General features: G+C 39.7%; 1 protein-coding gene across 1 annotated transcript; it reads right to left on the bottom strand.

Annotated features, from left to right (window-relative positions):
* Positions 1–6,256: 6,256 nt before the first annotated feature.
* scn3b.S (sodium channel, voltage gated, type III beta subunit S homeolog) lies at positions 6,257–22,406 on the bottom strand. Its single transcript, XM_018227684.2, has 6 exons — positions 21,798–22,406; positions 14,776–14,939; positions 14,119–14,344; positions 13,178–13,316; positions 8,632–8,719; positions 6,257–7,017 (listed from the first exon to the last, which is right to left on the bottom strand). Exons 1-5 carry the CDS (start codon positions 21,850–21,852, stop codon positions 8,656–8,658), a joined length of 648 nt encoding a protein of 215 aa, XP_018083173.1. The 5' UTR covers positions 21,853–22,406; the 3' UTR covers positions 6,257–7,017; positions 8,632–8,655.
* Positions 22,407–27,378: the final 4,972 nt, after the last annotated feature.

The raw sequence follows: 27,378 nt of genomic DNA, 5'->3' as shown, positions 1-27,378 counted from the left end.
GTTGCATAAATACTGCCCTGCACAAACTGGTTTATCTCTTTCTGCAATGATTGGGAACAATGGTGTAACTCTGCTGGAACCCCCCTTAGTTTGACTCCTATGCGAATCTGTCACTGAGATCATGTCAGCAGTGGGGTGGGGGTCCCGGCTACACCTGCACCAGGACCCGGCGATAAGTCATTATGTTGCTGATTGGGAAAGCTTTAAAGCACATAGGCAGATTTTTATTAAAGGGGGTGTTCACCACAAATAAAGACTTTTTTCAATTGCTTTCCATCTTTTATTTTTTATTGTGTTTCCATAATTGAAATTTTCCTATCTCTTGGGTTTCAATCTGGCAGCTCAATGATCCAGGAGCAGATTCTGAACTGTTACAATTTGCTACATTTAGTGGCTACATTAGTTTATACATTTATCAGCAATGTCTTTGTAATATTAGCAACAATTGTACCATTGGGATTGGATATTGGTGACTGTTTCCTTAAGGAGTTAAAGACCTTTTATCCTTAGCTGCCTAGCAAATAAATATGTCACTCCTTCTTACTGGTGTGCTACCTTCATTTGTATCACAGCTTAGACTGCAGCATACATGCCTTTATTGTATTTTCACCGTTCTCTGGGTCGGCTAGCAGATCAGTAAGGCTACTTTCACTTAAACATACATTTTGTGTTGATGGTTGAATGCAAGCTTTTACAACCTCATCTACTATTATACTGTGTTACTTTGAAACTGCAGTAAAGGGGACAGCATTATACTTTGTATATGTAAGATCTCCCATAAACGACACAGTTAGCATATCTGTTGTGTATTATGTGAACGTAGACCAATAAACATGGTTTAATGTTAAACCACAAAAGTATTATTCCTGGTGTCCAGTAATGTGTAGAAACTAAACTTGATCTATAATTTTGATAATAGGAGAGTGCTATGCATAATCTTTTCAAAATAGGCTGGGCTTTGTCCATGTCAAGTGAAAAATGACTTAGTACTTAAAAGAACAGTAACAGCAAAAAAATGAAAGTGTTTTAAATGAATGACAATGTAATGTTTGTTTGCAATGCTTATATTATGGGTCAGAATTAGCTGTTTCTGTGCTAGTGGAAATTACTGGTAAAGAAACTGTTGATGTAACAATAGCCTACCCAAACCAAAAAAATCACCCTCTGCCTATGAGCACTGAACTGGTTTAGCAGAGAACTAGCAGATAAAATGGCACTGGGTGGATTTCATTTCCTTTAATGGAGAATCCAACCCTTTTACAAAAAAACCCATACCCCCCACCTCATGTAGACCCCCTCACTCCTCCCCCCAGCCTAACTGCCCCCCCCGGGAAATGCCCCATACTTCGGTATCCGAGTGGGAGATCAGCATGTCAGTGCATGCATAGTTGGAGTTGCCTGTTTTTCAATGTTTTCGCCATCTTCTGGGTCTTCGCGTCTGCAATTTTTGCGAGTTTTCGGCACATGCACAGTTGTCGAAAAACCGGCAACTCCAACTGTGCATGTGCCGACATGCCGATCTCCATGCCAAAGACCTGGAAGATGGCTGTGTGGAACTCTGATGCCACAATCTGTGCCAAGGGGTATGTATAAAGTATTGGGCATTTCCCCGGGGGGTGGGGAGTTAGGCTGGGTGGAGGAGGGAGGGGGTCTACGTGGGGTGGGGGGGTACGGGTTTTTTTCTAAAAAAGGTTGAATTCTCCTTTACGTGTGTCATATTGATTTTAAACCACTGTACCAGCTATTTATTACAAACTAAATTACAAAGGAAGTAAAGTATATATCGCATCAGATATGAACTATAAGGAGTTAGAAGTGATTTGTAAACATATTGTTCTGTGTGCATAGTCCTTATAGGGGTTGTTCACCTTTCTGTTAACTTTCTGTTATGATGTAAACAATTTTATTCGGAGACAATTTGCAATTGGTTTTCACTTTCTATTATTTGTGTTTTTGAGGTATTTTGTTTTTTTTTGTTTTTTTTTTTTGCCAGCTCTCCAGTTCTCCAGTCTTATCCAAATCAATGCATAGTTGCTAGGGTAATTTAAACCAGACTGTTGAAATTACCCTAGCAACTATGCATTGATTTGGATAAGAAACTGGAATATGAATAGGAAAGGGCCTGAAGTAGCAATAACAATAAATGTGTAGCCTTAAAAAGAATTTGTTTTTAGATGGAGTCAGTGAACCCCTTTTGAAAACTGGAAAGACTCAGAAGAAGAAGGCAAATAATTAAAAAAACTGCACAAAATAAATAATGAAGACCAACTGAAAAGTTGCTTAGAATTGGTAATTGTATAACATACCAAAAGTTAATTTAACAGTTTAACAGCTCCTTTAATTTACAGCAAGAACAAATAAGAAGAATCTCCGGTGGAACCTGAAAAGGTTAACTTTTCTTGTGTTTGGTAAAAAAAAAACAGCTTCTATTGTATGTAGCTGCAGTGTAGCAAAAGTGTGGGGAATGCTTCAAAATTGTGTGCTGTATATAATTAGGTTAAGCCTCATGGCTACTGTTTCTGAACAAATAAATAGCTATAAAAGAGAGATTATTTCAAAACTAGATTTAACGGAAGCTCTAATCCCAAAACCTAGAAGAGAGTTTAGTTTTATGTGGGTATACAAGGATTTTGTCAGCAAGCATCAAAAAGTCAAAACTATTTGTGCCGTCTGTTCTTAGAATACAATTCTAAGAAGAGTATATATTTTTGCATATTTTTGTATCTTTTTACTCTACTTTCTATTTTTCTGTACTTCTGTATGTATTTATTATGAAAAGCTATTATTAAATTAAATTTTTTTTTAAAAAAAAAAAGTCTCATGGTGGTGTTCAGCTATACTCAGTCAATACTATCAAGAGTGTTAGTGTATTCAACTTCTATACAATATCAGGCATATTATATATTGTAAGAAGATAAATTGTTATAATGAATCTGTATCAGATCTGATCCTTTATTTTGACTTTTGAGATTAACACCAAAACACAGAAAAGCAATAGGGATGTAGCGAACTGCCGATTTGGTGTTCGCGAACGCCGTTCGCGAACACCGGCAAAAAATGCGAACGTTCGCGAACAGTTCGCGAACTTCGAACACCCGCTAACATCGTTCGATTCGAACGATCGAAGGATTTTAATCGTTCGATCGAACGATTTTCATTCGAATCGAACGATCGAAGCATTCGATCAAATGCTTTTCATTCGATCGAATGCTTACAATCGTTCGAACGAATGGAAATCGTTCGATTTTTAGCGGTCGAAGGAATTCGAATGGTAGAATGGTCGAACGATTTGTATTCGAATCGAACGCGAACGCAAAATGCGAACGTCGCGCGACGTTCGCGAACATTCGGCGGACGCGAACGGTCGAAGTTCGCGCGAACAAGTTCGCCGGCGAACAGTTCGCTACATCCCTAAAAAGCAAGAGCAGAGCAATTTCTATAAAAAGGACAGCAAACACCTGCCTTTATCATTGAGCTAAAATCACTTACTTACCCCACTGGAGCCTTTTCTTGGCATAGAATAATGTTTATTGCTTTCATTTTAATCATTTCATCAACTTTGCAACTTAAATGTCAGTACTGTCAATTCCTTTGGTGATTTATATTTATTTTATTACATTTTTATTTATATTATGCAATGCAATTTTTTGGTTTAACCAAAAGTATTTAGGCCGTTCCTCCCCAAAAAGAGATGTGTCATTTATAGTTATAGCTGTAGTTATAGATTATAATTATAGATATAGATTGTCTCCCATAGTAAAAGCATATTGGAACTGGCCCCAAACAAAATTGTAATTACTACCATTATTTTGGGAGTGATGACTTTATAGACTTTACCCATTGCAGAGGGTAATAATACATATCAGTACTCACTCCAGAAAAGCTTAAAATTAAATTTCAAGATACATAACAGCTACAAGCTGGGGTCATTTGCACAAGAAATCAAGCATTGATTTGCCAGATTTACGTAGGTATAAATAAGAACTATTCCCATCACTTGCTTTTATATCATGAAACCACTCGGGATAGTGTGAGGTAATATACACAATAACACCATACTATCCAGATCCTTCTTAAATGTAATGGCTGCACTTAATGCACATTCCATTAAGGTTCTTCAGGTATGCTTTACCTTATGCTTATTCGCTGAGTGATTCCACATTTTACTGCAAACTCTGCAATGCTCACTGACTGTAAATTTCCTTATCTGACAGAATAAGCTACACAAAAATTACTTTGGGAAGGAAAAGGAACAATCCCCAGTGATGGGTATGAATTAGCATCCATGAAAATAATTGTAAGAATATGACAGAAGCTACTCAAGTTAGCTCCATATTACTGTAGTGAGGATTTGATAGTGAAAGAGAGTAATGCATTGAGGGGAGAGATTTTACAGATGTTTGGTTAAATAGCTAATGAATAGTGAAGAACAGTAGAGATATGGTATAAGATGAAGGATTTTGGGGGAGATATTACAATCCAATGGAATATTGATGGAAAAAAAGTAAAGTTTTGCTCACCACTAAATTTATTTAGACAGGGGTGCAATGAGGCTGTGACCACACAATTCATACAGGCAAAGACAAGGGGTCCCTTGCACTCAACCCATTATCAAGACAATAAGAACACTGTGATATTTCTGGCCAATTACGCCAATTACAAAGTCATGAAAGTGACCGTAGAACTGACCACACCGGGTTGACTTTGATATAGCCAGCTTAAATATAGTGCAATATACAGACAATTGATCCCTGTTTTAAAGGGGATGGCATTTTAGTAGCTTAATGCACAAAAGGTCTGAAGCTCTGGAAGGGGGTCACCAACTCTGTAACTGTTGTAAATGATATACAAGTTTATTTTTGGGCCTGCTAAGAAGAATACCTGAGTTACATTAAAAGCAGCTGTTATAACTGATAAAATAGTTACTAATATTTTGCAGCTGCTGTTGAGCAATGTATCAACTAATGTAGCAAATTGTAACATCTCAGAATCTGCACTTGGATCACTAAACTGTCAGACTGAAACATTAGAGAATAGAGACAGGATCATTAAAATCTAAACAGTAAATAAAAAAAGGAAAATAATTTAATTTTTATTTCACATGGACAAACTGAAAACAACTGAACTGAAAAAAAGTGTTTGGACGGTGACCAACCCCTTTCAATTTGTCAACAGACAAAAATAAAGAAACCACAAAGGATGGGACCCTTATTATCAGAGGAAGTTCAGTTGGTTGATGAGAGCAGGGAAAAAACTGAGATTCTGAACTGTCATTTTTTTTCTGCCTACAAGGAACCAGTTATTGAAGGATTCCTTCTTAATAGACCCAATTCTAGTGATATAACCACTGATAAATTGCTCACTCAGTAGGAAATTCTAAAGTTACTAGAACAATGTAAACAAAAGTCCAGGACATTAGTTCCAAGCTAGCAAATACGCTTCGCTCTGTGATTGTAAAACATCTTTACTTAATTTTTGAGAATTCATTGAGGTCTGGCATGGTGCCAAGAGACTGGTTAATTGCTAGTGTGGTGGTAATTCAAAAAGGGATCCTGAGGTAATAAGGGATAAGATACTTGACTACATTGCTTGACTAGTAGATTTAAGGTATGAAGATCCAAATTACGGAAAGATCTGTTAGCCGGAAAACCCCAGGTCCCAAACATTCTGGATAACAGGCCCCGTTCTTGTATAGGTTTACTTAAGACTTTCTTTACAACCAGAAGAAGTGGATTGTGGCTTGGTTGGTTAGGGTCATGGCCAAAAACAATGTTTTTTGTGGATAATATGAAGTAGACCATGGTATTGTATATTCTTTAAAAGGTCTGTAGTCTGCGTGTGCTTGCATCTGATATAAGTATATAGGCATGATCATTTGTGGTTAAACACATCAAGCAATGTAAGGGACAGTGTGAAATTAGCTTGAGACATTTGTAATAACATTACTACAAAATAATCAAATGAATGTCATCTAAAAGGTAGCAGTAGCCATCTGTAAATATATAAATAACACCTTTTTTATAAAGAAATATTTATTTACCTTAGATAAGTTTTGGACCCATTCTTGAAATAAGAAAATCTAATGAAGACAATTCTGTGAAATAACTTGTTCTCTAATGGCAGTGCACACTGATGCACCTTCTTTCAAAGGCAATATTCATATTCATATTATATTAATTTTTATAATATTGTTCCAGTTTTATGCATCTTAGTTGTTGCAAAGAACCATAAGAGAAAATAAATGCATGGACAGGTGTAAGTGAAAAAAATAAAGTATATTTTCATGGTAGCTCTGGCAGTCAATATAAATATGGAATACAATATATCCTTATCAGCTAAAAATGCATTCTACAGTAAATACCATACTGTGTAATTATCCTAATAGATATAATGTGTACAGTACATGGCAGTGCAGGGAAGATTTTTTTTTTAATTTAGTGTTTCTAAAGTGGTAGATACGGCACTGTAGTGATCTTGATATTATAAGCAAATATACCTCTATGGACAATAAACACATTGCCTCAAAGTTTAAGAAGTCCATCTTTTATGTTGCTCAATATAAGCATTCTTATGTTCCAAGCCAAATTATGGACTGCAACTATGAGATCTGGTACCCATTATACATTTATGTATTCATTTGTGACCTAAGGCTTTGTGCTCCGCATTATGGAAAGACCTATCACATGGAAAACCCCTAACAATTCTGGATATTAGATGCTATACTTGCACAATATTTTGCAGCCAATAGCTTTTCTCCACTACATATCTTCACAACTAGTGTTTTTTTTTTATATATTCTGTTCTTCCCCTTAACAGACACATTTTTCGAAACAGAATACTTATATCTTATTTTAAATAGGTAAACCATAAGCACAGAAGTGTATATAATGACTAAGGCATTTATACAGAATCCCACAAAGAAGTGACACATTCATTTGGGGAGACTTTAGGTGAATGGCTAGCTCCAAATTGATTGTTGAGAAGATGCTGATCAACCTTTTCTGAAGTTCTTACAACCTAAAAAAATTTGAAAAAAGAAGCGTCAGTAGCATGCTTGCAGGAGGTGATGCAAAGACATTTATGCACCTAGGTCCCAAAGAATATCTTTCACTTACTCTTTTAAAGAGCTTTACCATTACAAATGAACCAATTTACCTGACTTGCCTATTGTCCTACTGATGTTTTCATATTTTTAACAGTCAGCTAATATAAGTACTGAATCATTTGGCTCCACTCACTGACAGTGATCCCATTGCAACAAATTCTCATTATATTTCTACAGTACTGTATGTATTGATTTTCCAGGGCTTTACTATTTCATTCTTCTATCGTTCTTTATATATTTTTTGTTAGCATGTTTGGTAACCGGGGGAGCAGCTCTCATAGGCTCTTTTGGTCCAGACTTGCTACCTGTCCAAGCCTGCTGTTCCTGCCACCAAACTCCCTTCTCAGGTCAGTTGCAGCAAAAATACAGGTGCATGCATGCAATGAAGGAGGGGGGCAGGTTCTAAAGGTGGGTAGCAGCAGGGGCGGGGGCCGATGGGGACACTGTCTGTGTTTATAATTACAAAATACTTAAGGTGCTTGTGGCTGATTTTATTCTTATGACAGATACTTTTTCTTTTATTGTCCGTTTTTTCTGGAAAAATTTGTGCAGTTTAATAGACCCCCCCCCCCCACTAATGCCACAGTCTGCACTTTGAGACATTTTTATTGTTCACTAGGTTCAGACTACCCTAGCAACCATGCATTGATTTGAATATGAGACTGGAATATGAATCGGAGAGGGCCTGAATGGAAAGATTATAAATAAAAAGTAGCATTAACAATACATTTGAAGCCTTACAGAGCATACACTTTTTAGTAGGGCTCAGTGACACCCATTTGAAAGCTGCAAAGAGTTAGATGAAAAAGACAAATAACTATAAAACTATAAAAAATAAAAACCAATTGAAAAGTTGCTTAGAATTGGCCATTCTATAACATACTAAAAGTTACCTTAAAGATGAACCACCCCTTTAATATCAGAGGGGGTCAGCTGGTTGATGAGAACAGAAAAAAGATTCTGAACTCATTTCTATTTCTCATCTGTCCACACATATGAAGAACCAGTTAATGAAGGTTTCCTTCTTAATGGTCCCAACCCTAGCAATACAACTCATGTTGCATGGTTCACACATAAGTAGTGATAATCTAATCTGTGCTGTTTCGCTTCACCGAAAAATTTGTGAAATGCATTGAAGTCAATGGGCATCAAAATAATTTTGAAACGACCAATAATTTTTATATGAGTGACTATGTAACTATGTAACTATTTTTCAGTGCTTTAGTAAGCTTAAGGAAAAACAGCATTTGCAAAGAAAAGTAAAAAATGCACAACTCTTGTGATCAACACAATACTAAAAGGACTGTAAATGGGTTCAGTAGCTACTTCCAAATGGTGAACATTTTGTAACTATCAGTATTTCAGCACTGTGACTGTTAAATAAACAATGTCAAATGATACTCATTAATGAGAACATGCTTGCCCATGCCTGGATCTGTCAAAACTCACCCTATTTCCAGTAATAAGTGCAACTGTACAGGCAATTGACAAGCATGGATTTGATTACTCATAAATACATACTGTACCTTTTATAGGCTTCTGCTGAAATGTTATTCTTCCACTGGAACTGAACAGTTCTCCTTGTTTTCTGATGGTATAGCCAAGTAGTCAGTACTGCAAAATGTACATTGTTTAAATCATTCTTTTTCTTAAAATTCTAACACCTTACTTTAATATGTATAATGGAGATCATTAAGAACCTGTTTACTTATACCAAGTCAAAATATAATGGAAGCTAGCGCTTACAGCACAGGAAAAGGCAGACAGAATTAAATATAGCGTAGTATTTTTTTTCTTCAAAAAAAAAACCACCCTCTGTGTCTTTATTAGATTAAGAAGGTGTTTCTTCTGGTCCCTAGGCAGCACACCAAATAGAGATAGGGCCCCTCCTCCTAGGTACAGGAAACAAAAATTAAATCCCCTCCCCCTCCTAGCTTACCCGTGTTTTTGTTCCCTCCTAGGATCAGGTAGGTATAGCCAGGGCCACCATCAGGGGGTCACAAGGAGGACAGTCATCCCAGGCCCCCGGGATTTCCTGCTGCAAGGTGGCCCAGCACTTGCCGGCAAATTTCCATTCGTGTGAGCTGCGTCCCGTGCGTACACGTGACGTCAGCACGCACGGGCGCAACTCTATTTAAGCAGCCCGCCACCTGAGGATGCGGCTGGAGGAGGACGTGATTCCTGGAGACGGACCAGCTTCCTGGAGACGGTGAAAATGCGGAAGACCCTCCTGGTGGAAGAAGAAGACGACAGCACAATAGAAGAACACTGCAGGTAAGTGCCACTGACCACCAATGCGGGCCCTGAACACCCATATAGACCCCTGGACCACCAATGCGGGCCCCTGAACCACCAATGCGGGGCCCTGAACCACCATATAGGCCACTGAAACCCCAATGTGGGCCCCTGAACCACCAATGCGGTGCCCTGATCAACAATGCGGGCCCCTGAACCACCAATATGGGCCCCTGATCCCCATACCGGCCCCTGAACCACCAAAGCGGGCCCCTGATCCCCATGCAGGGCCCCTAATCCCCATACAGGCCCCTCAATCACCAATGCGGGGCCCCTGATGCCCATGCAGGCCCCTGATTCCCCAATGCGGGCCCCTGATCCCCATACGGGTCGCTGAACCACCAATGCGGCTGCTGAACTACCAATGAGGCCCCCTGATCCCCATGCAGGGCCCCTGAACCATCAATGCAGCCCCTGATCCACATGCAGGGCCCCTAATCCACAAATGGGCCCCTGAACCACCAATGCAGCCCCTGATGCCCATGCAGGCCCCTAATTCCCCAATGCGGGCCCCTGATACCCATACGGGTCGCTGAACCACCAATGCGGCCGCTGAACCACCAATGCAGCCCCCTGATCCCCATGCAGGGCCCCTGATCCCCCAATGCAGGGCCTCTGATCCCCCAATGCATGGCCCCTGATCAGAAACGGAACTAGAGGGGGGGTGGGCCCTGGCGCAGGACGCGCAGCCGGGACCCCCACCCCCCTCCGTACACACGGAACTGGCTGGGAATATGCAGCGTGCGGACTGCCGGGGGGCCCTGGCCCACTCGCACCCCCTGCTCCCCAGGTAGTTCCGCCCCTGCCCCTGATCCACCAATACAGGGCCCCTGACTTGCAGAGGGGCCTGGCCATCAGTGTTTCTATTTATACTTCTAAACAGTTCATACTAATACAAGTTCCTATTTTTATTGTAAACAGTTTTATATCTTATGTTCTTTATTTATTCATATTAATAAAAGTAATTTTGTTTATTATAAAAATAAGTTGTATATTATTGATGGCCTTTATGTTTACAAACAATCACAAAGTGCCATTGCACTTTATATTTGTCCAATGGTTAGGTTTCAGTTTTTTTTAACATATACATAAAATGCATTACACAAAAAAATGTGTGTGTATACATTAGACATGCTAGATAGATTGGGCACATTTCAATCTTCCATTGTCCTTATTAGGACTGGTTGTTTTTTGACCAAGGGGTTAAACCAAATGGCTCTTATTTGTACAATTTAAATGTAGAATAATTGTAAAACAAAGTGCAATTCAGGTTAGAGCAGGTACCTGCTTAAAGAGTCTACTTTGATGTGGTGGCAGGCTTAATAACCCTTTTGCCAAAATGATTTTATTTACTGTTTGTGTCCGTGTGATCTTTGTACTGGTGCGTGGGGGCGTGGTTAGGGGAGGCGTCGTGAGGGGGGGCCCAGAAAATGTTGTTGTGTGGGGCCCAGTGATTTCTGATGGCGGCCCTGGGTATAGCAGGGGTCCAGCTGGATTCCCTGGGGGTTCCTAATAGGTCACCCCTAGCTGTGGGTTCACGGTTTTTGCCTCTCCCTTCTCCTGCCTCTTAGGTTCCAGCTGGGGCTTTAAGAATATGTTGTACCTTCGGCAGGTTGGCAGTGGCACCGGCAGAGAGTGGAAGGCAGCAGTCCTGTGCGGCTGTGTGAGGAGGGAGTTAGTGCGCATCACGAAAGTAGGTGTTCCTTATTTCCGGGTTCGGCTGGCGGCTCACGTGATGACCCCGCGATAATTTTAAATAGCCGTTTTTTTCTTTCAGAGCTGTAGCCTCCCTATACTGTGGCTGCAGTGCGTTTGACCAGTTCTGGTAAGCTTTTGAAGAGGAGCATTTTTTGTATTTTATTTTCAGCAAAGTCCTCTCGCTCTGAAGCTAGGGATCATGAAGAAAAATCCAGGAGATGTGTGCTGTGCAAGATGTGCTCAGTCATCTACAGAAGACGGTTTCCTGTCTAGAGACATTAGGATGGAAGATCAATTATCAGAAGTCAGATCTCATTCCATCACAGAGGAAACAATTCTTGGGGGTCCTGCTGGACTCAGAACAAAGCCATACTTACCTTCCTCAGCTGAGGAAGATGAACCGGTGCAGTTTCTTGACGAGTCTCTCTCAGCAGAGAGTAGTCTCGATTAGGCAGGCCATGTCAGCTCTGAGAGCAATGGCAGCAACAATAGAGGTGGTACCTTGGGCCAGACTGCACATGAGGTTTTTACAGAGAGCAAAACTGAGAATTTGGGATGGCACAGAGAGCTCTCTGGACAATCCCATGACGCTACCTCCTCATGTGAAACACTCGCTAACTTGGTGGAAGGACCCAAACTTGTCCAAAGGAGTTCCTTGGGTTATAAAACGGTGGATCATTCTCACTACTGCTGCCAGCAGGCAAGGATGGGGAGCGACTCTGGAGCAGAATGTCTGGCAGGAAATATGGTCTCCTCAGGAAGCGGCTCTTTCCTCCAACCACCGGGAGCTCCTGGTTGTTTGGAGGGCTCTCAGAACAGAGGTCAGGCGATAAAAGTCAGAACAGACAACACGACAGTTGTGGCTTATCTGAACAGACAAGGAGGTATGCACAGTCAAAGCCTGCTGGAGCTGACACTCAAGATTCTGAGTTGGGCAGAAATACATCTGCAGACGCTGCAGGCTATATATATATAAAAGTTGTAGACAACACCAAAGCGGATTTTCTGAGTCACAGACTGGTAGTTCCAGGTGAATGGTCTCTCAGTCAGTCAGTCTTTCGGATGCTGAGTCGTCGGTGGGGTTGTCCGACTACAGATCTCATGGCTACAAGAGAAAATGCCAAGTTTCTATTCTACAGATTCTATTCCCTGTTTCCCCAGGACAGATCAGCAGCAATAGATGCCATGCTTCCGATGATAACCAGAGTCTTGAAGAAGATCAGACTCGTCAGAGCTAGAGTCATTATGATAGTTTCGTAATGGCCCAGGAGGGCCTGGTTTTCTCTTCTGCTGGAAATGGCGAGGAAGATCCTCTTTTGCTCCAGCAGAACTCTGCTTCACCAGGGACCAGTGTACCATCCGGATCCCAGCAGACTAGCTCTGTCAGTATGGATTCTGAATGGCAATCACTAACGCAGCATGGGTTGTCATCTGAAGTTATTTCTGTAATGGTTCACTGTGTATGTCGGTTCTTGTTGACTAACACGGGGAAGCTAGGAGGGGAAGGGGTTTTATTCTTGTTTCCTGTACCTAGGAGGGGCCCTATCTCTCTTTGGTGTGCTGCCTGAAGAAAAGACAATTTACAGGTAAGAAATTCTTATCTTCTTTTAACCTTATTATTCAAGTCTGAAAGACAGTGCTCACACCTTCATTAACCCAAGTGAAGGGGGGAGGGACATGTTATAGTGATACTCTTCTAATTAATGTGGACTTTCTGGTCAATCCACAATATCTTTGATTCTGCGAAAATTTCAATCTTGGCTCCCAATAGCAGTGATATGGTATAAGGACCAGCAATAAGATTCTGTAGAAAAGTGCTTAAAAATTTGCTTTAATGTAGTCTTTTCCTCGTGATTTAAACTTGTTCCAGCTGACTCTCTATTTGTTCATTATGTGGTTTACATTACTTGCCATACACTTGATTCCAAATAACACCAACTTAGCATCAACTAAGATATGCAATATTTTGTGGGTGTTTATTTAGGATGCTTGTAGACCCTATTCACATAAAAACAAAATGCACAACTTTTCTTGTTGGTTGATGAGCTTTGCTGCTTCTTTACCTAATTTCAAACTTACACACTTTCTTGTGTCACTTCTTCTGCCTTGGAGATCTTCCTGTAGCAATATACAATTTCTACTAATAGCCAGAAGGTAAGGAAGGCAAGAAGAAAATACATCATAATTTCAGAAAGAACCGAAGTAAAGTCTTCACCAGCTGTGGGGGAAAGCAAAAGTGTGTTAGGTACAATACACAATGCAAGTCCAACTGGGGCTCATTTATAAACACAAATATGCTCCTGGGCAGTAACAATCAGTGGTTAGCTTTTTCAGCCAGCTGTCAGCTGCAGGTTGAACACTGAAAACAATCATCTGATTGGTTACTATGATGAAAATCTGTCTGGTGTTTATAAATGACCTTTGATTTTGCATTGGATTGCCCACATTAGGGGAATAAGTTCCATGTTTCATAATGAAGCTGAGGCTGATAAAGAAGAATTAATTCTATCAAGTTTAACCTTAAAATACGCTTATTTTCCACTACTAAACTCAAAAGACAGAGACTGTTTAACCCTCTGGATATCATAAATAGCTTCTTCGTTGGCCCTAACTTTAACCCCAAAAGGCTGAGTGATCCTAACAGCATGACATTTTACCCCTTTTAGCAGCATTGCTAAATCTAGCCGTTAGGGTCCATTACAAAATTCAATATGTTGTACTTAACAATGTGTATATGTTATTGCCCATAACTGAACACAGACATGTACCGCATCATTTTACACTGTACTGCAAAGCTCGACAACATTTTTCTGTGGCTTTATTCTAACCTGGCTACATTTTTACATCAGATTATTATTTTCTAAAACACTCTTGTTACGCAGCTTTAAACTATCTTGTATTTTTTGTGGCAATACCTGGTGTGATGTCTGGGGGTTATATGGAAAGGTGTGCTGTGTTTCTATGCCTTTTTTACCCAGCTTTTTATATTTTTTTAGTAGGCTCTATGATGGTATTATCACCTTCTTCCGTGACCTTTAGAGTGATACTTTTCTTGTTTTGAATTGAGTGACGATGAGCCTCAAAGTGGAGCGTACGGTTCACATGGCAGGTAAAGACTCCTGTATCATTGGTTGTTACATTGAGTATGGTGATAGAAACATCCTGCAGATCTTTGCTTCCGGTCCACTGAAGACGACCTTGCAGTGGACTTTTTGGTTCTAGAGGTTTTCCATCATATTCATAAATCTGTGCAAAAGAGAAGGACAAAAATTTGTTATTGTTCTCTATTTAAGGAACCAACTTTTATCTGTGTGTACAACATATATTTCCCACCTACATTCTATATTTTCTTCTAGCTTACCAGTATATGCCACTACCACAGTGACTCTCCTGTCAGTAAGTTCATTAATGGAACATCCTCTCATATTTATTCATGATAACATTATGAAATAGCATAATCACTGATATCAGTTGCAATTGATGAATGTAACCACCCACAACTTAAAATTAAAAAATGTTATAAATGTTGTTTTACATTTTAGAAACTCTGTATAATAAGTTTATATAGTTTACCTAATGTAAATAAGATATGTGTTCCATTTTTTGCATCCACTTCAAAAATCTGGAATAGAACAATATCCATCTCAATGACAGTGAGAGTAATACAAAATACATACAAGTATTTCTTGCCCATCCTCTGGTTGATAGAACCACCTTACATTGGTGGTGGCAGCTACTTCTTCCCTCTTCATGCAAGAGATGCACAACAAGGTCATGTTCTCTCCCTTTACAGCTTCTGTACCAGACGGGACTTCCACACACACAGGTGAACAAAAGACAACTGGAAAGTATCATAGCGACAGAAATAAAGGAGGCACCCAAAAAGCAAAGAAATTGGAAAAAACAATAGGAGGAAAATGGAACTCCATTGTGGGAAATCCCATAAACACACAAAAACATAATAGAAACCACCATGGAGGGAAAAAAGGCACAATAGGACAGTTAGACATGATTAAGGCAACCCAAAACAAAATTAGAAGCAAAAATAGCACACAGCACCAAACACGATACATGGGAACAAACAGAAAGAGAATCACAGGAAAAGACAAATAAAATACAAAGAAAGGAGACAAAATAAGAAGATTTTTTTAGTTTATTAAGCTTTTATCTACATTGCTCTATAATTAAAATAGTATTACTATAGCTCAGATTATGTCCTTGTTTCTTGCTATGGGGCTCTATTACTAACCACTTCTGTTATTGTTTATTATTCATTCCAATGCTACAGTATAGGATTACAAAATTCGAATCATTCTTACACTTCCCAAAACAGAAAAACAGTCAAGGTCCACTCTTTATCCACAAAGACCAGATAAGCTGACACATTTTTGTACATATAGTTATTCCATCATACATTTGACAGTACTACTCAGATATGTTATTATCCACTATTTACATGTGCACTGCAGTGGTTTACATAGTAGCTTATACATCATTCACATCAGTTCTTGCCCTAATAGAGCTTACAGTCTAAAGCTAATGCCACAAGGGGGCTGAAATATGCTTCACAAGACTGAAACGACAATCCCCTTGGCTAGAGGGTAAGTTGTCTTAGCCTCTGACTTTTCCTGTTGCCGCCATTGTACAGATAATCTATAAGTGCCAAGGAAGATATGTGCTACATTCTTGGCCATTAGAGTATCCTGCCAGCACATAAGAGATTCATGATTGGCAGGCAAAGTTTAAAGGAGGACTAAAGTCTAAACATGAATATGCTGTATTTTACATACTGAACTTGTATCAGCCCAAAGGTTCATCATCTCTATAAATCCACCTTGGATCTTGTTTGGTCATCTTTTGATCATTTCTAATCAGTAAAACTGCAGCAAAAATCTGATGTGAAAAATTTTCGCCGCAACAAAAAAATCACCAAGACAAAATTTAGCAGAGACAAAAAAGTCACCATAAGAAAAAACATCCATTGAGTATAATGCATTTGGAGTGAGAAAAAAATATTGCACGCATAAAAATTTGTTGCATGCAAAAAATATTGATGCCCATTAATTTCAATGTGTTTCGTGAATTTTTGGGCAAAGCAAAACAGGACAGATTTGTTCATCACTATTAGGGGATTGTCATAAAATATTAATAAGAAAATGAGGTTCATATGCTGATGCTACAGGGCTGATGATTAAATTGTGACGTAGAATGCATTTGTTTCAGAGCTGCCATGTCATTTGAATCTGAATTCATTTCTAATACCTTTTATAATGATATTTTATGAATACATGCAGGTTTCAGAGGCATAGATCTTCTCTGCTAAATGGCTGTGGTGGCCTTGGGCTAGTAAAGTGCCCAAAACATGAACAGTTCAACATTTCTCTCTACTTCTTTGTTAAATGAACAGGCTCAACATTTTAGATATTAGAAATATCTATTTTAAACACTTTTATTAACATATGTATCATGCAGAAAGCACATTATCATAAGTGTTTTTTAACATGGTACAGGTACTATTTCCTTATAGAACAAGCCAGAAAAAGTGATGTGGTGATTGCTTGACTTCCAGTGCCAACCTGCATTACTGATAGCTTTCTATGTCTTCCCCCCTGAGTGATTAATGGGTATTTTTAATTCTGGTTCAGGGAGAAGGATGGGGGACAGAGTTCTTATATTCTCCCTCTCTGCTAAAAGTTTGTGTAGACAGAGCGTGCTGCCTGATCTTGTACATGGAGGGGGGAGATCTGCCAAGATGTGACAAGAGTTGAGAGAGACCTGCACCCTGATCCCTATACAACTATGGTAAAGATATTTATCCAGAAACCACTGCTAATATTACATTTATGCATTATATTTATAATAATAAAAGTGTTTTGAAGCGTTATATTTTTAATGTAAAATATTTATGTTACTATACCTTTCCTTTATGCCTTAGTTATGGCATAAAGATAGGCTGAAACACTTAATAAAATGTAAGAAAAGTGAAAAAAGATTGGTTTGGATAATGTTTTTTTTAAGAGAATACAAGTCATAATTGTACATTACATCACTATTACATTGCTATTAACACATATTTATAAAGCACCAACATATTTTACAGTGCTGATAAATGATGGATGTGTGTACTGAATGTGTAAATCATATGCAGAAATTGACCAATACAAGACATAAAGAGGGCACTGCCCAAAAAATCTCATAATCTAAAATGAGAAAGGGGTATGAGACCCCTTTCTCATTTTAGAGAAATTCTTGTTAATTTACGGCATTAACGAGAAGAAAAGTTATTCTTCATTTGTAAATTAAATTATCCCTTCTGCATTCAAAAAATGTTTGATACTCTTGTTACTTTTACATGTTACTCAAGAAAGACCTGATACTATGGGCCACTTGTTATAAATATTTAAATGCATTAACTATACCCCTCAAACAATTTAGGTCTCTATAAAAAGATATTGCATAAAACAGCTCATATTTAGAACCCTGCTTCATGTAAATAACCCATTTTCATAATAATATACTTTTTTAGTAGCATGTGCCATTGGGTAATCATAAATAGACAGCCCCCTGGGATCCTAGGATTCTAGGTTCACTTGAACAAACCATACATGTTAGGTCACACATGAACCAATTAACAGACAGAGTTGTGTCTTTTGCTTCCACACATCTTCCTTTTACAGTTAGAACTGTAGTATTTCTGGCCAGGTGACCTTTGAGGCAGCACACATACATTTCAATTATCCATCCTACAAAACACACACATATCACAGAGCTGATTTATATAACATTCCTGGAAGATTTCACAATGCATCTTCAATTAAACTTTATTGCAATTGATTTGCCACTTAAAGGACAAGGAAAGGCAAAAAAATAAAATTCCATTATTACTTTCTTTAATGAAAAAGAAACCTATCTCCAATATACTTTAATTAAAAAATGTGTACCGTTTTTATAAGAAACCTGACTGTGTGCAGTGAAATGCTCCCTTCATTTACTGCTGTGGATAGGAATTGTGAGATGGTCCCTAACTGCTGAGCAGGGAAACAATCATACTTATGAACAGCAGGGGGAGCCCCCGCCTTACTTCCCAGCCATGTAGAATTCAAGCAGCTTTGTTTATGATGATCCCTAAGCAGCCCAGACCACACTGAGCATGTGCAGGGTCAGGGTCGGGCAAAGATGTTTAACAAAGTTACAAGATGACAGCCCCCTGTGGCCAACTTTGAAAGCATAAATCATATGTTTGATTAGGCTTGTGGTGCAGTAAGTTCATGCTTTTGTTTAGTATATAAAAAACAGCACTTCTAGCCTTATTCTATTTTAGACTTTCCTTGTCCTTTAAGTAAAACCCAATTACCCTTTGTGAAAAGAATATGCTTTCATAAACCTATTTACTTAAATACAGAGGTATTTCCCACTTCACACAGAACTTGAATTTCCAGTTTGAGAGAAAAGGAACTGAGAGTTACACACTTTTGTAATTTGATCAAAGCTGTGGCCTACCTTAACTCTTTCCAAGACAGATTCATATTAGTAATGTACCTGCTTTTTTGCAAAACCTCAAATTAAATAAATATCAGTGTGTCTTCACTCACAGATAAACCACTTATGTGCATTAGACCTACTACGATTAGATGTCTGACAGCTCAACAGAAAATAATATTACCAAACCAACCTATTTATAGTAATCTGTAAAGTTAAAGTAATTTAAAAATAGCAACTGACATTGTAGAAAAGTGCAAAATGAGGTGAATGATACAGCTCACAGGGTTAGTGCCAGTGTATATGCTAATGATAAGAGCACAGAGAAGGTGAGTTAAAAAATGTTTGATCAGGAGAAATATGAACAATGTTCAAATAATAATATGTATGTAATAGGAACAAGGTCAGGTTCTGCAGGAAGTGGGTACATGCTACTAATATAAGTGAGCATACATTTTTTGATTTAATAAATGATTTCTGGGTTTTGATATTTTGCATTTCCTGTAAGTAAATATTACACTTAATTTGTGTTAGTATTTCCTCTTGCACAGAGACAGCAATTCCCTTTACATATAGGTCAAAATTTTCTGCCCACTGTTCCCAAAACAAGTGGGATCTACAATTTGCCCTGCCTCCCACCCCAACCCTCCTACATACTGTCATCATCATCATTTATTTATATAGCACCATCCAGTCATTCAGCGCTTTACATTAATTTTTAATGAACAGTGCTCAAACATTAATTTAGCAAACAAGGATTATACAGTAAAAAAATTGTATCATTGGGCCCTACTCACAATAGCTTAAAGTACTGGAAAGTATGCTCAAAGAGAACTGCATGAGAATACTACATACTACATGTAGGTGTCCTCTCTCCAGCCCCCTAACTTTTGTGCCTATTAGATGGACAAGTTATGAAGTAGTGGATTTTGAATCTCACAGGGTAAAAAGTGCAGGCAGGTATGAGGCAGTCAGAATTTATCTGCGCTTGTAAGAAGGTGATTGGTTTGTGTGCATGAAAATGTGTATTGTATGTTTAAAGTGAATGTGAGTGTTGTAAAGTAATGTTGAAATGATTGAAAGTGTTAAATGTTGAAGTGATTGGAAGTGTGAAAATGTTGAGACTGTAATGTGTAGAAATCACCACAGGGTGGCAGTGGTGTCATGCAGGGGAATGTTAAAGATTTCATGTGGTGAATTAAGGAAAGGCACATGCACTGCAGTGAGGACAGTACATGATAGGGAAATGTTAAAAGCACATGTACAGTGAATGTTAAGGGGATGGTTAATTAGGGATAGTATTTAAAGGGATGAAACACAGTAATGGGTGTTCAGTGGATGCTTCTGAAGAAAAGTAGATAGTGATAGGGCTACAGTAAAGTACTAGGTACTATAGATAGTGAGTGGACCACTAGAATGGGTAGCCAAGACCCCAACGAGGAGTAAGTGGCTTAGGAGCCAAGGCTTTGCCAGTGAGGGCTGGAGTGTTAGGGGGAACACGAACATCCTGAAAGAGGGGCGCAAGAAAATTCCTATCTGGAGTAGGCCAGAGGGGCATAGGACGTATGCCGGACTGGTAGGACCAGAAGGTGGAAAATTCCTATCCTAAAAGGTCAGTGGTGCACTGCTGTGGTGTCAGCCCGACTGAAGTAGGAAGGTGGTAAATCGCCTTGGAAAGGGGTGTTCCTGTGTCTCCAGTGATTTCGTGTGAGGGGTTCGTAAAAGGAAGTTATTGCTCTGCAAAGAAGGGAGTAAGTGAAACCCATGGGACTGTGTATGGACTGTACAAAGTTAATGGATACTGGAAAGCATTACCAATAAAAGTTCTCATTTTTGTGATTTTACCATCGTGTGGATATCCATCATTCCAGTGAAGGTTGGTTGCCATGGTGATGGTGGGGCATTAACCCTTAACCCCCCTTACACGCTGTCTTCTAATGAGAGTTGCAATTACACCCCAGGTAGAAGTAAATGATGCCTATGGCATTTAAAATCACTGCTTGGTAGATCATTGTGGGCTGCAATGGATAGCAATTCCTGGCAACCTTTTGTATTTGATTGCTGCTACTTAAAGCGACAACGGAAACGCCTAGTATAAAATGGCCCTTTTTAATTTTTTACCCTTTAGAATCATAATATCAGCATGTTGGGCATAGAAACATGGTAGTTTAGTCCAAAAACTTTACATGGATATCTCAATTACACAAATGTAGATACAGTTTTGACATATACATTCACATTTGCACATAAGTAAGGTAAGCGCACTCATAGGAAGTAAAAAAATAACAAAATACATGTTTTCATAAAAGGTCAATGTATTGTCCACAACCAGAGGTCCTTTATTATTTTACATAAAAACTCAGTATCCAAGGGATCAGTTAAGACGGCCATGGGCAGAAGTGGAAGAGCACTAAGGGGGTGCTGAACTGTGTCTCTTAGTTCTATTTTAAAATGCAATTTCTTGCCTCCCTCCATGTGCCCTCGTGAATACAGCACTATTGTATGGCAGGCAGAACTGTATTCACTATGTAGGGAACTCACAGCTTCAGAGGTGGGACATGGAACAAAGTGTGAAAAACATAGAGGATTGCACCTGTTTATTGCACCCTGCCTTGCCATCAGTGTAGTGCATAATCCCTCTAGTATCTTGACTACTTTGGGTCAGAGGCCTTTTGCATAACTGTTTTTTACCCCCAATAAACTCAATTAAATTCATACCATGTCTCATACATCAGCAAATTACAAATTTATGTTTCCATATTCATTCATATAATGGAAAAGTAGTATAAGACAGGAAGCAAATCACACTAATCTGGTTTAGTTTAAATGAGTAAAACATTTTTTTAGGCTGACTGGTTGATCAGGATAGGGCAGTTCATTCTCTGCTGCAGAATATATTAGGGTGCAACTGTTACTCATTGTGATTGTGAAAGTTACAGTTTACCACTGGGACCATGTTAAAAAGTGCATCATTGCTTATTTTCAGATGATGCTGCAACTACTGATATTTTAATACTATTATTTTCTTGCCTGAGAAAGCTAAAGGACTTGCTGTCTAAACTTGCCATCATAAGAAGCAACATATACAGATTTGTCCAGTGTTTACATTATGGCTACCTCTCTGCACAGAAGTGATATTAGCATTCAAATGTAACCATAAAAGGGAACAAATTGAATCAAAATGGGCTACGAGGTAACACATTTTCAGGGACACACTTACCCATTAGGAAGAGCAGAAATGAATCAGTCCAGAATATGTTCCCCCAGGCAGTCATGATCACTTCTCTCTCTCTTTGCTGCTCTCTAAACTCCTGCCAGGCTTCTTGCTGGATCTTCGGGTTTGGAGACGAGCCCTTACATTTTCTCAGATTCCATTTTCAGTGTCAGCCCCCGGGAGCTTCCCAAGTATTCGTTGTTCTTCAGCACCTTGAAGAGGGTCTGGGGCAGCTAGGCAGGGGATTGGTGGATGCAGCTGTAGGTGTGTGTGTGTTTGTGCACGAGTAGAGCTCAGAGAGAGACCAGCGAACAGCTGCTTTGTCTCTGGATCCTGGCGGCTCAGTTAGGTTTCTCCAAGCGATTGTGGCGCCAGTGGACTATGCCATTGACCATAGATGGACAAGGAAGGCTCCTTCGGTGGCCAGGTCAGGAAACAAATCCAATACACAGCAATGAAATGGGCAATTCCTGAATATGAGCCAGAACAATAAGTGATAAGTGAGCGGATTGACCACAAGGTGGAGACAGAGAGTAATGTCTGGTGTTTAAGAGCTCTAATTCATCCCACCGATTCCAGCCCGGCACTGACACAAACCCCGCAGCACTTTAGGGTAAGATTAAAGCTGTCAGTCAGGTGACCTGTTTCTCCACATTACATTTGAGCTCTGGAAATAGCAACTACTGCCCCGCCTCTGCATTATCCATGCCCTTTTTAAATGCATTTAAATCAATAGATTTTCACTAGATAATCATACAGGGGTGCAGGTCCAGACTGAGAATTAAAATAGGCTGTGGAATTTCAGGTACACAGAGGCCCAATCAGCCCACACCAGCCCACTAAATACTGACTTTCTATGGCACCTTGTAGCAGCCCCTCTGGCATTTGCCAGAACCAGTGTCGGACTGGCCCACTGGGATACCAGGAAAACTCCCGGTGGGCCCAGGTGTCAGGGGGCCCCTTTGCTGCTAAAGATTTGGCATATTTCATGGCTATCCCCTACTTCTTTGAGAACAAAGAGGCTAAATAGATGGAATAATAGATTATAGTATGTAAAGAATAAATAATAGGAGAATAGAGGTTGAGTGAGGAGAATAATAATAATAGTAGAGAGTGGGCCCCTGGTCTATGGTTCTTTGGTGGGCCCCTGGTCTAAGGTTTTAAGGTGGGCCCCTAGTGTCCCAGTCCGACACTGGCCAGAACCCCGGGTCTGCCTGGCACATTACTGAAAACACTATTTCGGCTTCCTCCTGATGTAGGTAGGACCTTGCTTACCTTAAGGTGGGCATGTGGGGTAGAGATTCACAAAGGTAATCTATTACTGTACTTACTGAGGAAGGGCCATGCGGTCCCGAAACGTTTGACCATTGAAGTGTTGTGAGCACCATGGAATAAAGTTTGGGATTCACCCGTTTGTAGCAGACAAGGTATTGGCTTTCCATTTATTTTTGACTACTATTTGTCTGACATAACTTTTGTATGATTACTGTCACTGATTTGTCAGATACCAGACTTAAATCTGCACATCTATGGCCAGCTTTAGGCTTGGAGATCTCTCCCTTACAAAAGCAACAGTGGGTGGAGGATCAGCCTGTGAGACCAGGTCAGGAGACACTTTCCCAAGAATTGAAACCATACAGGGAGGTGCAAGCCTATAAAAAATATAACCAGAGGAGGCCATATGGGGGTTAGCTTAGGTTGCCACCCACTAAGACAACTCAGTTTTCAGAAGAGCTGCTCCTCCCCTCTACATCACTGTCCTGCTCCCTGTCCAGACTTCACTGCCCCGAAAGGTGGCAACCCTGGCAGGGCCGCCATCAGGGGGGGACAGGGGGGACAAGCGTACCGGGCCCGGGCATGAAGGGGGGCCCGGCAGCACTGCATTTATGGAAGATCCGGGCCCCCCTTACAAGCGCCCGAGCCGTACGTCTTGCCTCTTGCGTTGCCGAATGCGGAAGTGCCGAAAAGCCGAAGCCGATGCGCCGAAAAGACCCGAACTCACGGAAAAAGCCGAAGTCCCGAAGTCACGAAGCGCGGAAAAGACCCGAAGTCACGAAAACAGCCGAAATTGAAGTCCTGAAGCGGTGAAAAGACCCGAAGCCATGAGTTCAATCCTACTGAACACCAGTTTGTGTGGTTTTTTTTTTTTTTAATCCCCTGGCCACCAATGTATTATTTTAATATTCTATAGGCCCCTGCCACCAATCTTTTTTTTAAAACATTTTTTTTTGGGGCCCCAATTTTTTTTTTAACTCGTAAGGGGCCCCTTGCCACCATTGGTTTTTTTTTTGGCGGCCCCAATTTTTTTTAACTTGTAAGGGGGCCCCTGCTACCAGTTTTTTTTTTTTTTTCAAAAAAAAAGTTTTTTTTTTCAAATTTTTTTTTGGGGCCCCAATTTGTTTTTAACTTATAAGGGGGCCCCTGCCGCCAATGTTTTTTTGGTTTTTTTTCAAAAAAAAAAAAATTTTGTATCAAATTTTTTTTTGGGCCCCAATTTGTTTTTAACTTATAAGGGGGCCCCTGCCACCAATGTTTGTTTTTTTTTAGTTTTTTTTTAATTTTTTTTTGTTGGGGCCCCTAGTTTTTTTTAACTTATAAGGGGGCCCCTGCCACCAATGTTTTTTTTTTTTAAAAAAAAAAAATTTTAATTTTTTTTTTGGGGCCCCAATTTTTTATAAGGGGGCCCTGACCATCAATAGCTTTTTACAACTTGTGTGGGGGGGGGTTACTTTTTTAGCGCTGATGTCTGTGTGGTCTTTTAACTGCGATATGGAGTGGGCGGTATATGGGGTGGAGCTTGGTCGTCAGTGTGGGCGGGGCCCAGGTGGCCCCAAAAATTTTGTTGTACGGGGCCCCGTGATTTCTAATGGCGGCCCTGAACCCTGGGTTTAGTTTGAATCTTAAACTCTGAACTGCACTCATCTTCTGGGAATAACAATAGCAAGACAAGTGCTGCAAAACCTTTCAACACTTTTGTATGTTTGAAATATACAGAATATGTACACCCTCCTTGTATAAAATTTCACCTATATTGCAAGGGCCCACTAGCTACAAAGAATAGGCCAAGTAAGGAAATAAGGGACATATTTATTAATATCGGAGACAAACATCACTAGTGATGTTGCCCATAGCATACAATTAGACCTATGCTCTTATTTTCTAACTTGTAGATGACTGTTCAAATGTAATTTTTGATTATTTGCTAATGGCAACATAACTTGTGATGTTTGTCTCCAATGTTAATAAATATACCCCAAAGTGTACTTACATGCATGTAAGCAACCATCTTTACACAAAGCAGTAAATAAGAAAAGAATGAGTTCACATATAAAATTTATATAATAAATGATTATGTGAATATTATACACCATACAAGCTTCAAAGGAGCTGAACAACATTACATTATTTGGATGGCTTCCAAGCAGCATTTTCTATGAAGCTTTCTTGAGCAGTTCTTGAAAGGAAGTAAATTGATTAAGTAGCTGAGTCATTAGAAATCAGATACATAATCTTCCACTTAATGATTGGAACACAGCAGGAAAGTCTCTGTCCACCCACACAATCATTAATTTAATAATGAAAACAGCAGCCATAGTAATCTGTTTGTTTATGGACGTCTTACAAAGCAAGAAACAAAACAAAGGATTTGTAAGGGCTCTTAAACACTGCCTTTTTGTTTAACTTAACGCACATTCATAATACAATGAAATAAATAGATGAAATACATAGATGCGTGCAAATGAACTTGCAACAACACAGTAGCTTTTACAAAAATACATATAGTTACATAGTTAAGTTGGGTTGAAAAAAGACCAAAGTCCATCAAGTTCAACCCCTCCACATGAATCCCAGCAACTATATCTACATATACCCACTGAAACTATAAATACTGTACCAATAGCTATAGATTTTAGTATCACTATAGTATCACTATAGTCGTGGATGTTATGCTTTTCTGAAAAATTATTCAAGTCCCTCTTAAGGTGGCCATACATGGAGAGATCCGCTCGTTTGCCGATGTCGCCAAACGAGCAGATCTCCCTCCGATATGCCCACCTTGAGGTGGGCAATATCGGGCTGATCCGATCGTGGGCCCTAGGGCCCAATGATCGGATTCTAACGATTCTAACGGGCGGTCGGATCGCGGGACCGCATCAACGAATAGATGCGGCCACGATCTGACGGGATTTTTTGTCCCATCCAATCGCGATCTGGCCCACTATCGGCCAGATCTCGATCGGTGAAGCCCGTCGGTGGGCCCCATACACGGGCCAATAAGCTGCCAACACGGTCTGTCGGCAGCTTTTATCAGCCCGTGTATGGCCACCTTTAAAGGCATTAAAAAAAATCAGCGGTTACAGTAGGGATGCACCAAATCCAGGATTCATTCGGGATTTGCCCAGGATTAGGCCTTTTTCAGCAGGATTCGGATTCGGCCGAATCCTTCTGCCCGGCCGAACAGAATCCGAAATTAGGGGTTGGAGGGAAATCGCATGACTTTTTGTCACAAAACAAGGAAGTGACACTACACTACATACTCCAGATGAGGCCTTAGAAATTACTTATAAATAGGTAACATTATGTTTTCATCCCTTGAGTTAATGCCCTTTATTATGAAATACAGCACTTTATTTGAAATACAGCACTTTATTTGCTTTATTAGCCACAGAATGACACTGCCTGGAATTAGACAGCTTGTTATCTACAAAAAGGCCTAGTATATACACAGTATACATATTATTATTATTATTATTATTATTATTAACATTTATTTATATAGCGCCAGCATATTTCACAGCGCTGTGATTTTGATGTGCTTAGCATGCATTTTTAGATGCAAACAAACATACCCATGTGCCATCGCAAGCAGAAAAATTTACTAAGAGGCCACATTATGCTTATTTGAGTAGTCAACTCACTCAACATCTAATGGCAAAACATTAAATTAGCACACACTCCATAGGACACATTTACAACCCTGGGGTTGTGCAAGAGCACTAAGGGGGCAGGTAGATTTTCATTGGGGCTTTGGGAAGCTCCTCAAACCTGCCTTACAATTATAATAAAAACAATTCTCAGACTTGAAGACAAAAAGGAACACCAAGAGCCCCAATAGTGTAATATGTTTTTACAAGGAGTAATAGTAGAGTAAACAAGTTAATACTCACAAGCCAGGGTTACCGATAGGCAACCACTGTATAGGCAGGTGGGGAGATTATAATGACCCCACTCAGGAATAAGACGTCGCTCTCTGTAGAAGAAGAAAACGGGGATGATACCCCTCCACTCGGGGTGGACTCGATATAGTAGTAAGACAAAACAGAGGCGCCAAAAGGATTAAAATAGCTAACAGCACTTACAAACCCAATGGGTAATTCAGAGGAGGTAGTAGTGAACTTACCTCCTCCAAGCAGACACCAACGAAAGTGGTAATTTTCAATAATAGTTTATTCACAAAACAGTATTGCAACGCGTTTCGCAGGCCTTTCCTGCTTCATCAGGCAATGTGGAACGGGAGCAAAAACAACAGTGTCTTTGTATAAACACACCAGGCGCCTCTGTCAATTCTCAGACTTGTTGTACCTGC

Source organism: Xenopus laevis, chromosome 7S (genome assembly GCF_017654675.1).
Source record: "Xenopus laevis strain J_2021 chromosome 7S, Xenopus_laevis_v10.1, whole genome shotgun sequence".
In the NCBI taxonomy this organism is placed as follows: Eukaryota; Metazoa; Chordata; class Amphibia; order Anura; family Pipidae; genus Xenopus; species Xenopus laevis.
Note: the sequence above shows the minus strand (reverse complement) of the source record. Positions and strands in the feature narration are given on the sequence as shown.

Excerpts from the sequence above, each read along its gene's own strand:
- scn3b.S (XM_018227684.2), bottom strand. The coding sequence starts at position 21,852 with ATGACTGCCTGGGGGAACATATTCTGGACTGATTCATTTCTGCTCTTC. Across the intron at positions 14,940-21,797 it reads ATTTCTGCTCTTCCTAATGG|TTGTCTTTTGTTCACCTGTG; the intron begins GTAAGTGTGTCC and ends GATACTTTCCAG. Across the intron at positions 14,345-14,775 it reads AGGATGGGCAAGAAATACTT|ATTTATGAATATGATGGAAA; the intron begins GTATGTATTTTG and ends TCTTTTGCACAG.